Source organism: Nicotiana tomentosiformis, chromosome 5 (assembly GCF_000390325.3).
Source record: "Nicotiana tomentosiformis chromosome 5, ASM39032v3, whole genome shotgun sequence".
NCBI classification, from domain to species: domain Eukaryota; kingdom Viridiplantae; phylum Streptophyta; class Magnoliopsida; order Solanales; family Solanaceae; genus Nicotiana; species Nicotiana tomentosiformis.
In genome coordinates this window covers 138491716-138505992 of record NC_090816.1, presented here as the reverse complement: position 1 = coordinate 138505992, position 14277 = coordinate 138491716, and the positions used below count along the sequence as shown (strand labels likewise).

At 40.3% G+C, this 14277-nt stretch overlaps 1 protein-coding gene across 3 annotated transcripts in view; it reads left to right on the top strand.

The window, feature by feature from the left end:
* The window catches only part of LOC104104982 (uncharacterized), a 40111-nt gene that overhangs the window by 8691 nt on the left and 17143 nt on the right, over positions 1 to 14277 (top strand). For 2 of the 3 annotated variants that reach the window (XM_009613208.4, XM_009613217.4), the window contains exons 6-9: positions 981 to 1133; positions 1230 to 1386; positions 11500 to 11639; positions 12295 to 12330. In XM_009613208.4, coding sequence (XP_009611503.1) covers positions 981 to 1133; positions 1230 to 1386; positions 11500 to 11639; positions 12295 to 12330 — 486 coding nt within the window. The remainder of the gene's footprint in view (positions 1 to 980; positions 1134 to 1229; positions 1387 to 11499; positions 11640 to 12294; positions 12331 to 14277) is intronic. The other variant, XM_070175445.1, reaches the window with a different exon arrangement.

Here is a 14277-nt window from a genome sequence, read left to right as displayed (position 1 = left end):
GCGGATATATATATATTGAGTTTATGATGCTACATGCATGCAGGTCAAGATTTTAACATTTAGTTTCAAACTTTTTTTCTTTGTGAAGGCATGGAATTGACCCAGTGTTGTCATTAGATGTATTTATTTATGTATGACGATTGTGTCTGAGCCAGCTTGCGCGCTCATAAGATTTTTATATTTTTCTTTCACTATGTAACTAGAGCAATATTCTTACCAGCAGTGAGAGATAAAGTCTGTAACAGGCTTTACAAGCCTAAAGAACCTCAAATAGTTATGTTGGGTCGTATTCTGCTGCTAGTTTTTCTAAAATCACCTTCTGGTGGTACTCGAGTAGTGCCAACTGTTGCATTGAAGTCTGAGAAGTCGCTCATACCCATTAGTATTAAGGGGCATTGTTTTTATTGTTGTTACGTGGTTAAGTTGTTGTTGACAATAGAAAGAAAAAGGGTCAATTATACACCTGTTTAACCGAACTCAAAAAAGGCTGTGCGGTGTCAATCTAATTCCATCTAGTTAATTCCTAAAATGTTTTACTATGGTTGCTAATTAGGCCATGAATCCTAGAAGAAAGCCACTCACATTCTCTTCGAATTCCTCTAGAATTCTTGTAACATGTGGGAAAGCCACAAGTAGAACACTGTTTCACTCTACTCCAATGCTTGGACTATCTCACATCTTTGACAGCCCCCTTAAAGTTTGTCTAGAACCTGGTCTCATGGTGATGAAAAGCACACCTTAGTGCCTTGGTGCTTGAACTAAAGCTGCCTAAGTGGGGTGAAACACTTGACATGTCATCTTGTTTTATTAAGATAAGGTGCTATTAGATCTGCAGTTACTAAGAAACTCCTTCACCGTATCTCTTTATTTTTGTTTTGTTGATTTTAAGCTTACTGTCTGTCGAAGCCCATGTCACTACTTTCTTATTCCGTTCTGTTTCCTATTTGGTTTCTTCTTTTTTTCCCCCCGGGTAATATCAGGTTAATATATGGGAAGAGAGAAAAGTTTTTGGATCCAGGGGTCAGAATCTTAAAGACGAAGTGTTGGGCAAGACTCCTGGTCCGTCAGTAAGCAATGGGAAGAGCTCAAATCCTATCAAAGTTGTGAAAAAGGATGCTCACTCAGTAAGGATTGTGAGTATCAAACGCATATTTTCTGCTCAAAATTCATGCTGGTTTGTTGTCAAGGCTGTATAGGTAATCTGCATGTTTTGTTAATTTCAACATCAGAAATTGGCTGTTGGCTGTACTCCAGAAAAAATTGTAACAGCATTCCAACTAGTTCATGATGAAAATGTGAATGAGGAAGATGCTTTGAACAAGTGCAAAGATGCAGTTTTTTGTGCTGGGGAAATGGAGAGTGATATTGAAAACCTTACTTCCCAAGGTAAAAGAGTAAATTATCTGCTGGAATAAAGTAACTCAGAGTGAAGAATACCTCAATCTTTTCTGTCTCTTAAATTGACGCTGCACATCCATTTTGTGTCATTTTTTTGGTTATAGTGGAGATATCTCTTGCATTCCGGGCACTAGATTTTCAAGTTTATTTTTGCTGTAAGTGGACTATCTGCTTTGTTTGCGAGCTATATGATGTTTATCCTTTGAGAGAGCTTTCTGGTGAAAAGATGATTTATCTGCCAGGAGTCTCTCTTTGTGATTGATGAGTAATTGTCTGTAGAGGTTCACAGCCAACAACTCTGTGAGAAGGCACGGGAGAAAATATGTTAGTGATATTGGATGATAAATACAATACAAGAGGTCCCTATTTATAGCTATACACTACAAGGAGATATTACTCCTCTTCCAATGTGGGACAAGACTACACTATACATATCTATAAACTAACACTCCCCTCAAGCCGGTGCATACACATCATATGTACCGAGCTTGTTACACATGTAATTAATACGAGAACCAGTAAGAGACTTAGTGAAAATATCTGCTAGTTGATCATTCGACTTTACAAACTTTGTAACAATATCTCCTGAAAGTATTTTTCTCTGACAAAGTGACAGTCGATCTCAATGTGTTTAGTCCTCTCATGGAACACCGGATTTGACGCAATATGAAGAGCAGCTTGGTTATCACACACTAGTTCCATCTTGCTGATTTTTCCGAACTTTAACTCCTTGAGCAATTGCTTGACCCAAACTAACTCACACGTCGCCATAGCCATGGCCCGATATTCGGCTTCGGCGCTAGATCGAGCAACTACATTCTGTTTCTTGCTCTTCCACGAGACCAAATTACCTCCTACTAGAACACAATATCCAGACGTAGAACGTCTATCAAAAGGTGATCCTGCCCAATCAGCATCTGTGTACCCAACAATCTGCTCGTGGCCTCGATCCTCGAATAGTAATTCTTTGCCTGGAGCTGACTTTATATACCGAAGAATGCGAACAACTGCATCCCAGTGACTATTACCGGGAGAATCCATAAACTGACTTACAACACTCACCGGAAAAGAAATGTCAGGTCTAATCACTGTGAGGTAATTCAATTTGCCAACCAACATTCTATATCTCGTAGGGTCTCTAAGAGGCTCCCCCTGTCCAGGCAAAAGCTTAGCATTCGGATCCATAGGAGAGTCAATAGGTCTGCAACCCATCATTCCAGTCTCCTCAAGAATGTCTAAGGCATACTTCCGCTGTGAAATAACAATACCTGAGCTAGACTGAGCGACCTCAATACCTAGAAAATACTTCAATCTGCCCAGATCCTTAGTCTGGAAGTGCTGAAAGAGATGTTGCTTCAGATTAGTAATACCATCCTGATCATTACCAGTAATAACAATATCATCAACATAAACTACTAGATAAATACACAGATTAGGAGCAGAGTGCCGATAAAACACAGAGTGATCAGCCTCACTACGAGTCATGCCGAACTCCTGAATAATTGTGCTGAACTTACCAAACCAAGCTCGAGGGGACTGTTTCAAACCATATAGTGACTTGCGCAATCTGCACACACAACCATTAAACTCCTCCTGAGCAACAAAACCAGGTGGTTGCTCTATATAATTTTCTTCCTCAAGATCACCGTGGAGAAAAGCATTCTTAATGTCTAACTGATAAAGAGGCCAATGACGTACATCAGCCATGGACAAAAAGAGACGAACATATGCTACTTTAGCCACGGGAGAGAAAGTATCATTATAATCAAGCCCAAAATCTGAGTATATCCTTTTGCAACAAGACGAGCCTTAAGCCGATCAACCTGGCCATCCGGGCCGACTTTGACTGCATAAACCCAACGACAACCAACAGTAGACTTACCTGCAGGAAGAGGAACAAGCTCCCAAGTGTCACTCGCATGTAAAGCAGACATCTCGTCAATCATAGCATGTCGCCATCCTGGATGAGATAGTGCCTCACCTGTAGACTTAGGGATAGAAACAGTGGACAAAGAAGATATAAAAGTATAATGTGGTGACGACAGACGATGATAACTTAAACCGACATAGTGGGGATTAGGATTAAGTGTGGATCGTACACCTTTGCGGAGTGCAATTGGTTGACTAAGAGGAGACAAGTCTGCAGTAGGTGCAGAATCTGATGCGGGGCGTGAATCACCTGGGCCTGATGCTGGATGTGGACGACGATGATAAGTCAAGAGTGGTGGAATTGCAGAAGGTTGAACTGGATTATGTGGAGGAACTGGAGCTATAGGTGGTGAAGCTACAACCGGAGCTGTAGGTGGTGGAACTGGAGCTATAGGTGGTAGAGCTACAGCTGGAGCTATAGGTGGTGGAGCTACAACTGGAGCTGTAGGTGGTGGAGCTGGAGTGACTGAATCTCCAAAAGATGAAACTGGTAGTACCTCAGAAATATCTAAGTGATGACCTGAACCTGTGAAGTATGATTGGGTTTCAAAGAAGGTAACATCAGCGGACATAAGGTACCGCTGGAGGTCAGGAGAGTAGCATCGATACCCTTTTTGTGTTCTCGAGAAACCCAGAAATACGCACTTAAGAGCACGAGGAGCTAACTTATCTGTTCCTGGAGTAAGGTTATGGACAAAACAAGTGCTTCCAAAGATACGGGGTGGAAGAGAGAACAAAGGTAAGTGGGGAAGCATGACAGAGAATGGAACTTGGTTCTGGATAGCTGAAGATGGCATACGATTAATAAGATAGCAAGATGTAAGAACGGCATCCCCCCAAAAACGCAACGGAGCATGAGATTGTATGAGTAGGGTACGAGCAGTTTCAATAAGATGTCTATTCTTTCTTAAAGCTACCCCATTTTGTTGAGATGTGTACGGACAAGATGTTTGATGAATAATCCCATGAGATTTCATAAACTGCTGAAATGGGGAAGACAAATACTCTCGGGCATTATTACTACGAAATGTGCGAATAGAAACCCCAAATTGATTTTGAATTTCAGCCTGGAAGGTCTGGAAAATAGAAAACAGCTCATATCGATTTTTTATCAAAAATATCCAAGTGCACCTGGAATAATCATCAATGAAACTGACAAAGTAGCGGAATCCTAAGGTGGAACTGACCCGACTAGGACCCCAAACATCTGAATGGACTAAAGTAAAAGGTGATTCTGCTCGATTATCAAGACGTCGAGGGAAATGGGAGCGGGTATGCTTACCGAGCTAACATGACTCACACTCTAGAGCTGACAAGTGAGATAAACAACATACCATTTTCTGAAGTTTTGACAAATTGGGATGTCCCAACCGTTTATGTAATTAATCTGGTGATTCAGTAACAGGACAAGTTGTAGAAGGAAGACAAGATGTGAGTCCATGTGATTTAGCAAGGATAAGGTAATAAAGTCCGCTTGATTCACGCTCGGTACCAATGATCCGCCCCATACTGCGTTCCTGTATAAAAACATGGTCATCAAGAAATAAAACAGCGCATTTAAGTGATTTGGCTAAGCGACTAACAGCTATGAGATTAAAAGGACTATTGGGAACATAAAGGACTGAATCTAAAGGTAAGGAAGGAAGTGGGCTTGCTTGACCTATTGCAGTTGCCATGGTTTGAGACCCATTGGCCATTGTGACTTTTGGAAGAGATTGAGAATACGAAATAGTAGTGAAAAGAGATTTGTTACCAGAAATATGATCTGATGCACCTGAATCAATGACCCAAGACTCAGAGGATGAAGATTGGGAGAAACAAGTCACGCTATTACCTGTTTGAACAACAGAAGCTATCTCAGAAGATGTCTGCTTACATGCTTTATACTGAAGGAACTCAATATACTCTGCTAAAGAAACCATCCGACTATTCAAAGCATCGGTTCCCATGTCGCTACAATTTGTAGTAGTAGGGTTAACTTGAAATAGTGGAAATAAGTAACTCCTGTGAGAAAACTGAAGAAATAGCTTGAAAAACACTGTTTGCAGCCGGAAAATAGAACATTGTTCTGTGCCGGAAACACTGTTCACGCCGGAAACACTGTAGCTCGTCGGAAAATTTCAAAGTTGTCGGAATTTGTTGTAACCAGGATGGATAGACTCGGAATTCCTTTGCGAGCAAGCTGTCCTGAAGAAATATTTTCAAAAAATGGCCAGAAAGGTCACTGTTCACGCCGGAAAAATATAAAAGTGGCCGGAATTTGATTTGAATTAGATGGGTAGGCTCGGAATTTTGAGGAGGGCACACTGTCCTGAAGAAGTTTCGCGAAAAAATGGCCGGAACCCTCGCCGGAAAAGTTGTTGCCGGCGCGTGGAGGAGCGTGGCGGCTTTTTTGCCGGATAAAATTTTAGGGGTTGGTAGTCGGAGGGTGATCTACCTCGTGGTGGTGTTGGTTTTAGCACAACACCGACAAAAAGTGACTTTCACTTAGACAAGTCTTAGGTCACCGGAAAAATTACACGATGACTTAGTTCTTTCTTCCCGGTTAATGCTGGAATGACGCACATCGATCTTTTCTCACTAATGCTCTGATACCATGTGAGAAGACACGGGAGAAAATATGTTATTGATATTGGATGATAAATACAATACAAGAGGTCCCTATTTATAGCTATACACTACAAGGAGATATTACTCCTCTTCCATTGTGGGACAAGACTACACTATACATATCTATAAACTAACAAACTCTTTTGCTCTTTGAAGTAATCAATACTTTTGATCAACTGCTGCAAGTTGATATCTACTTTTTGGAGAATCACATTAGTGATTGTTTAGGAATACGAGGCAACGAAAAACCAAGGAAAGAAAAAAGAATACACCAAAATGCAAGTGCTGCACCATATGCTGGTGGTTGTTTCTTGTTGCAATTGTATGCAACGGAAAAATCCGCAAATAATGAATTAGGAAACAATTATGACATTTCGTGCTCATTTTCAAACTTTTGCTTTATTACTCCCATCATCCGGTTAAGGATCCACAAGAAAGGTGACAAGATTCGAACCTATGGTCGGTCTGCCCCCTGACCTGCAGGGTTGAGCGTTTGTGGCAGGTGTATGGGATGTCACAAGATCCGAGACTAGTTGGATCTTGAGCACTCGTCCACCCTATGTATATGCAAATTGTGTATGTTTAGGTGCACATACCTTGGCATTATCAGTTTGTTTCAGCAAGTGACAGCCTGAAACTTTTAATCTACTATATATTTATTATTAGTATGTTAATATATAAGTGTGAGAATGCACGGGAGAAAAATCTATTATTGATATTCTATTTAATTATAATAGAATGAGCCCTATTTATATAATACATATCATACTCCTATTCTATGTGGGACTAGGACTAATTCATATTATTTACATAACTATCTAACAATAAGTATTGAGCCGGGGGTCTTTCGGAAACAACCTCTCAACCTTCAAGGTAACCTTCAAGGTAGGCGTAAAGTCTGCGCACACACTACTCTCCAGTGGGATTATACTGGGTTTGTTGTTCTTGTTCTTGCATGTTAATATATAAGTACCTTGAAACTTCTAATGCTACTAGCTCTCGAGAACTGTTCTCTGTCTTTCGTGATGAGTAGAATTTATTTCGATGAAAAAGGAACCCGTGGGTAGTAAAGTGATATAAGAGGAGAATTTTCTTGCTAGCATGACTAACTTTAACATAATCCTAGTTCATATTAACTCGTGGTTCGAGGCCATCAAGAAAGGCAACGACATAAGCCACTGGGCTTTGGTCCAATGATGTAGGTAGTATAGCCCGACATGTGTGGTAGGCACATGCTACAAGTTAAAATCATGATGCGGAACCAAATTTGGTATGTAACTGGAGAAGGGTTAGAAGAACATGCTCATTATCCATCGTGTTTCGAAACTGAAAAACAACAGATTTCATGGTTATAAAAAGATAAAGATAGGCATAAGCACCGATTACCATTAGCTTTCAAAGATTGTCCAGTAACCAAACCCTTCGGGGTGGCCGAGTTGGTTGAGTAGGGGACTTCCCAAATATGAGATCTAGGGTTTGAAACCACTTGCATACATCCTCGGTCGAGCCCGTAGCACGGGGGTTGCCTAGTGCGGTTTACCTTTCTGTGTGGTTTGCGGGCTATTATACAGGAACGAGGTTTACCCTATGCACACGAGTAGCGGCTGTGGGTTTCTTTGTTATAAAAAGATTGTCCAGTAACCAAGGATCATACTTGCAAATTTCAGAGGGTGCTCACAAAGTAAAGACCAAACAGTTTCAAGTCATTAATGACATGCTCAACAATAACAACCCAGTGGATTCCCACAAGTGGGGTTTGGAGAGGATAGGATGTACGCAACCTTACCTTACCCTGGACGGGTAGAAAAGTTATTTCCGATAGACCCTCAACTAAAGAAAAGATGAAAGACGCATTGATAACAAGTAATAACAATACAAGATATTAAGAAAACTGAAACCAAGATAGCAAAAGAGCTTTATGTAGTAATAGCAATCTAAGGATAAAATGATATCATACTAACACTAATACTATTGAACTAAGGAAGACGGAAATGCTCGACTACCTACTAACCTTCTACCTTAATTCTCAACCTCCACACCCTACTATTAAGGGTTATGTCCTCGGTTAGCTCAAGCTGCGCCATGTCCCGCCTGATCACCTCTCCCAAGACTTCTTTGGCCTACCCTTTCTCTTACCCACCAAGACCAACCTCTCACACCTCTTGACTCCTCCTGACTGGGGCATCTATGCTTCTCCTTTTAACATGCCCGAACCATCTTAGCCTCGCCTCTCGCATGTTATCCTCCACGGGGGCCATTCCCACCTTGTTCCGAATAGCTTCATTCTTAATTTTATCAAACTTAGTATGCCCACACATCCATCTCAACATCCTCATTTCAGCTACTTTCATCTTCCACCAGAAAAACCCTTCGATACCCCGAACATCTTTCTCGCCGCCTTTCTAATACAATCCGCTGTCATAGTCCACGTACAACTCGTGTCCCTACTACTCCTCCAGGCCCCGATAGCCAGCAACTTCTCCCCCAACTTCTGAACATTGTCCTTAGTCAATGCACCCCACCTGATTCTAGGTAGACCAGACACAACCCTCTTCCTCCTCGTTTGCCTGGTCTCTAAGTCCATAACCAATAGCCTATGCTGACCTGATCTCAACTATGTTTATTTTGAAATGGCAATTGACATCTTTGTGCTTCAATAGTGGAAAAGGTTCCAATAGTGGAGATGTAAAGTTGAGGAAGATTTGTGCTTCAAGAGAATTTCATGCTTCAAAAATGTCACCGGCATAAAATAAATCAGTGAACCTGGTAGCTTAAGCTTTTAGACGAGATTATAACAAAGTTCAACATGGTAACAACACAATAGAGGTCTTGTGTGTCGATTCCACTTCCATCCATAAACTAGAAACTTCTATGAGCAAGAAAGAAAAATTACAAGTCCTTTGTGAGGGGTCATTGCACACCTAAAATCGGTAATTAAAATTATTCTCTCTCTAACCGCTTAAGTTCTTAGATGTCGTGGTGACACAATTTAGTAAGAATTCTTTTTGGGGTAGAGAAAACATGGAGGCCAAGACAATGTTGTTAGAAGGTATACTTGGTTGGGTGAACTCTAAGACGACCTAGACTTCTCCTATATACAACTGATTTCTTAAATAAAGAAGTTGTTACTCTGATAAAAATAAAAAATAAAAATATAGAAGCCGTTTCTTCAACAATAGTCAAAGGAGATGGGAGAGGTGGACAAGCTGGAGTTTTACAATCCGAAACACCGCATGAAGTTATAGTATGGAGATGCTATTTGCATTGAACTATATGAAGTTGATGGAAGCAACTATTACCTTGCCAAAAATTACCAAAATCTCCACATCATTGGCATGTGTACTGAGGAGGGAGAATTTTACGGGGAGGGTGAGAGCGGGGTTGACGAAGACTGGTAAGGAATATTTTGGAGGAGGAAAGATGGGAGGAATAAATAGGCGGTGGAGTCACCTTAAGTAGTTGGGTAATCAAGAAAATCTTGGGATCAAAAGATTTTTGGGGTTGTGATTTGAAGGTTCTGAGGAATTGATCTTTCTATCTTAGGGATGTAAAGATGAAACGGAGTGAGGTTAGCACCGGGGATAGGGGAAGAAAGATAAGAGTGGGTTGCAAATGAAAATAGGGAGGGAGTAAAAAAGAAATGTGTGTTATGGTGTTCTATGAAAGGTGAGGAAGAAGGGGCACAAGAGGACCGGGGGGGGGGGGGGGATTCTGATTTGATTTACTGGGTATGAGTTGAAACATACTATCATGGGATGTTTGGGCTTTGTGTGACCTTAATGAAAGAGGTGTAGTTTGGTTTAGATGTGAAAGCAGACAAACTAACATGGGAAAGTTTAACAAATGAAGATAGAAGCCTTTTGAGGGGCAGAGATGTGGGCAGATTGGAGATATCGAGAAGAGGTGCTTCAAGAGCTATTACGGTCATGTGAAAAATGAGGTGGGTAGTGGCTCAGGAGTATAATAGGTGTACACACATTTTCGCTTGTATCTAAGTGCTTAGCTAGTGGTTTTATTTGGGACTTTCCATGAGTGATGAGGCTGTGGGGACTCTTGAAAGGTTTTCTTTTGGGCAGGAGCTAAGTGCTAGTAACAAGACTACTGAAAACTGGGAGGTTTCATGTGTGGCAGAGGGTGATTCCTGCATAATAACAGATCTCGGTGCCACAATTATTCCAGGCATCGTTGAATTCAGAGATTTCGCTTACACGCAAGCTGCTGATCAATTGCCTCTGTTAGGCTACATTCACCTGCCAAGGGCAAAGGAACAAAGGTCTAGTTCGAGACAGGCAGTTCCTTGTGACTGGCAGATGGGAGACGTTAAAAAATCTAGCTCAAGCTCCAAAAGGTCGCGGTAGACCATACTCCTATTGTATACCTGTTATGCTTTATTGTGAAAAGCTGTACAACAAGAACAACCCAGTAGAGTTTGTGGAACTATCAAGTCAATGCACCCTACATATCGATTCACTGTAAACCTAAGCTTAAGAAATTGAAGGAGGGTCTAAGAAAATGGAATAGAGGAGTCTATGGGGAAGGCCATGTCAACTTATCTTAATATTCAATATCTTTAAGATAGTTGCTATCTCGGAAGTAAAAATTGTTGCTTGTGAATTCTCCTGCAGCTTAATGTGACACTAATACATCTCTGCTCTTAAAATTTTCCGGCATTTACCTTCTCAGTTTCCCAAATTTTTCCCCAGTATAATACTCCAGCTTTGCCATCTCAAGCTTTAACTGGGAGAAATATAGGAATTTGAATTAAGGGTGCTGTTGAGCTGTTGCCTATTTACAATAGATAAGAACTTTCTCAAAGAAAATACTTACTCATCCTAGGAGATCGAGATTTGCCAGTATTGACGTTATCATGTAACTCACGGTACAAACATATCATGTATTAAGCAAATATGTTAATTTGGATATGACTGCAATATGTTGTTTGTATTAAAGGTACTCTTGAGCTAGTTGCTTAATTGCATTGACAATCCATTTAAAAAATTTTATTAGCAAGAAAATTGATTAACTATAGCTGGATTTGAAGGTGGACTACAATGTTGGGAATAAACAACAAGCAGGTCGCCTTCTGTAAGATTTATGGATGAACTTGGAGAAGCCCTTAGAGTTCAGGGTCACAGGAAAGATTAGTCCTTGATTTCTGTTTATACTTGCATTGCATAATCATGAACTCCATCATCAAAGGCAGATTTAGGATTTCTTGAACATGGGTGCACCACTAAAAAAAGTAGAAAAGAAAGTATTAAGTGGGAATCGATCCGTGTTCCTCTATTAGTAGGTGCACCATTTAGTCTTTTTGGAACATAGGTGCCAACACGTGATATTAGTAAATTCTAGAAAATACGTGCATAAAATACCTAGTTTGGCGGAAAGACTATGGGTTCACGTGCCCCATGATTTGGGCTATACATCCACCCCTGTTCATCATGCTGTATTTTATCTTTCTTGCTATCACTTTGTTGCTTCTGAACTAGAAGTTTTTCTTGACCAAAGTAATTGCTCTTTTTAAAACTTCTGACATTGTGTTTTGCGCTGATTGTTGCTCAGGAAATCTCCAGGGTTCTGAATTGATGGATAAGATGCAAGAGCAGGAAAACATACTTCAGCAATGTGTCAGCCAGCTTGAGAATGCTGAATCATTGAGAGTTACCTTGATTTCTCAGCTGAAAGATGCACTTCAAGATCAAGTACAGTTTTTCCCTCTCATCTCCCCCTCCCCCCCCCCCCCCAAAACACACACACACACACACTCACACACACACACAACAAACCCCAACAAAACAACAACCACCCCAGTGTAATCCCATAAGTGGGGTTTAGGGAAGGTAGTGAGTACGCAAACCTTACCCTTACCTCCACTTTCCGGTAGACCCTCGGCTCTAGAAAAGATGAAGAAGCATTTGCAGCAAGCATTAACTACAACAAGATAATATGATATCCGAAGCGAAAGAAATAACATGAAGTAAAAGCAAACTACGAATAACGAATTACAAGCATAATACTAATACTACTAGTATTGGAAAGAAATATGCTCAACTACCTACTAACCTTCTACCCTAGTCCTTGACCTCCACACCCTCCTATCAAGGGTCATGTCCTCGGTAAGCTTAAGCCAAAAAAAAAAAAGAAAGAAAGAAAAAATAGCAAAAACATAATCTAACCCCTTGTGTAACACCTATCACTATGATTTTCATAATCCTCTCTAGACCTTCTATGTTTACCTTACATTTGACAAGGGGTATATAGCAGAGAAAAACTACACAAAAAGCTACATGACTGCGTTTCCCATGCTCCTATTGGTGGCTAACCAAGTTCAGTTCCTAATGATTTTTCTATTTTCAGGAATCTAAGCTAGAGCTATTACGCAGTGGGCTGCAGGTAGACTCAATCCCAGTCTTTTATTGCTCATATCTCTATATTTTATCCATTCACATGAAAAGGGGAACAGAAAATTAGGAAAAGATAAAGCATACTAGCCAATTGGAGGTATCATACCTTTTAGGTTCTTGTCCATGGTTTTCTTTTAGATTTTATGTTCTCCAATTTCCAGTAGTAGGGCCAATTTTTGCATATCAAATTGCTGCTGTTTGCAGAACAATCTAGATAAGGCAGTTCTATACCTTTTAGAAGTCTATATGGACTTTGGTAATTTATAGCTGCTTACCTTTTAGAAGTCTATATGGACTTTGGTAATTTATAGCTGCTGTGAATAAGTAATAGTCTTTTTTTCTTTACCTTTTGTTTCATTATTTCATTCTTTATGTAATTTTAGGTGTGGAGACTGCTACAGTTGGTCTTGTTTAGTTTGTCCTTGACGACTTACTGAAAGTGATGGGGTGGGAGTAGATAAACATAGGCTGTCGTTGCCTCCAGTTATTAAGAGGTTCTGGAATTATGGAAGAAGTTTAAGAGGTTTTTGTTACCATGTGATGGGCATGGGAGATGTTCCTGAAGCAAGTCACCAAAGCTCTCTTTTGACGGGAACCTGAGGGGAGGAATAGTATCCACCAGAGCTTTATTTTGCAAAGTTATGGTTTTTGGGTGTGGAAATCCGATGGGGATGGGATAAAGCGTCACTTGAGTTTTTTTTTTTTACTTGGGTGGCCATGGCATAAGGTGAGCCTAAATGGAGTAACATGGTCAGTGAGGATTCATATAGCCGACACAACTTGTTGGGAATTGAGGCATAATTGTTGTTGTTGGATGGCCATGGCTATAATTTGAGAGAAGAAGGAAAGCATGGCAGGACGGCTTGAAGCTTCAGGTTGACACTGAAAGTGGTGGCGCATATTGCTGGGTTGGGGTGTGAAGTTGGGACTGGAAAAGGATGGGTAAATGAGCTATTCGAGGTGTAGGAGATACTTAGCCGTAAGCACATTTTTTTTAATGAAGTCTTAACCTTAAACACAATTATATTTCTTTGCTTGCTTTTGGTGCAACTTGACACTTGTGTATGATGTACATGCAATGCATATGCACGATTTGTAATTATGTCTTGTAAAACTAGTTTAGTGCCAAGTTATCATTTATAAAAAATTTCTTTACTTATAATAAAAAGAAGATAGCTTTTCTATTTTGAGTTGTCCAGAGGTATAGGAGATAGCTTCTTCCATTTTTGAATTTTAATCGGAAGCAGGTTGAAGAACTGAGCTCCTCATATTGAGGGGTGACTAGTTAGAGTCACTTGTCACAGAACTTTGACTTGTGAACGGAAAACTTTCCAAAATTTTGCTGGTTAGAACCCCATGTACAGTGGCTGCTAAATGGGCTAATGTCAGAAACTATTCATTTACAAGTGCAGCTTCCGTTTGGATGATCCAAAAGAAAAATGGTCAAGGAGACTGTTGAAGCCATAACTAATTAATTGAAAGTGTGCTTTCTCTAACCGTTTAAGTTCTTATTTTAGATGGTCACGCTATCCATTGTGGTATTAGAGCATCCAGAGATCTCGAGTTTAATTGAATAAGAATTTTCACATGCTTGGCCCTAACAAAATTAGTCCGGTCCCTACATGAGAGGGCGTGTTGAAGACGTAATTAATTAATTTAAGTGTGTTATTTCTAACAGATAAGCTTAGGCATAGTTAGTTGACTAAAAGTGTGCTATCTCTAACAAATTAAGCTCTTAAATGAGGTGGCCAGACTACTCAACATGGGGCTTTTCCAAAAAGAAATCAATGAGCTGAGTATTTCGTTAGGTCTTTGTTTGCTTTTGGGTCACTTAGGGTGGTTCATTCTGGGCCAGTTAGGGTGGTGCTTTTGGTGCCAGATTGTGAGATGAGCGTATTTATGATAATTTTTCTATCTTTTGGTTCTCTTTGTATCT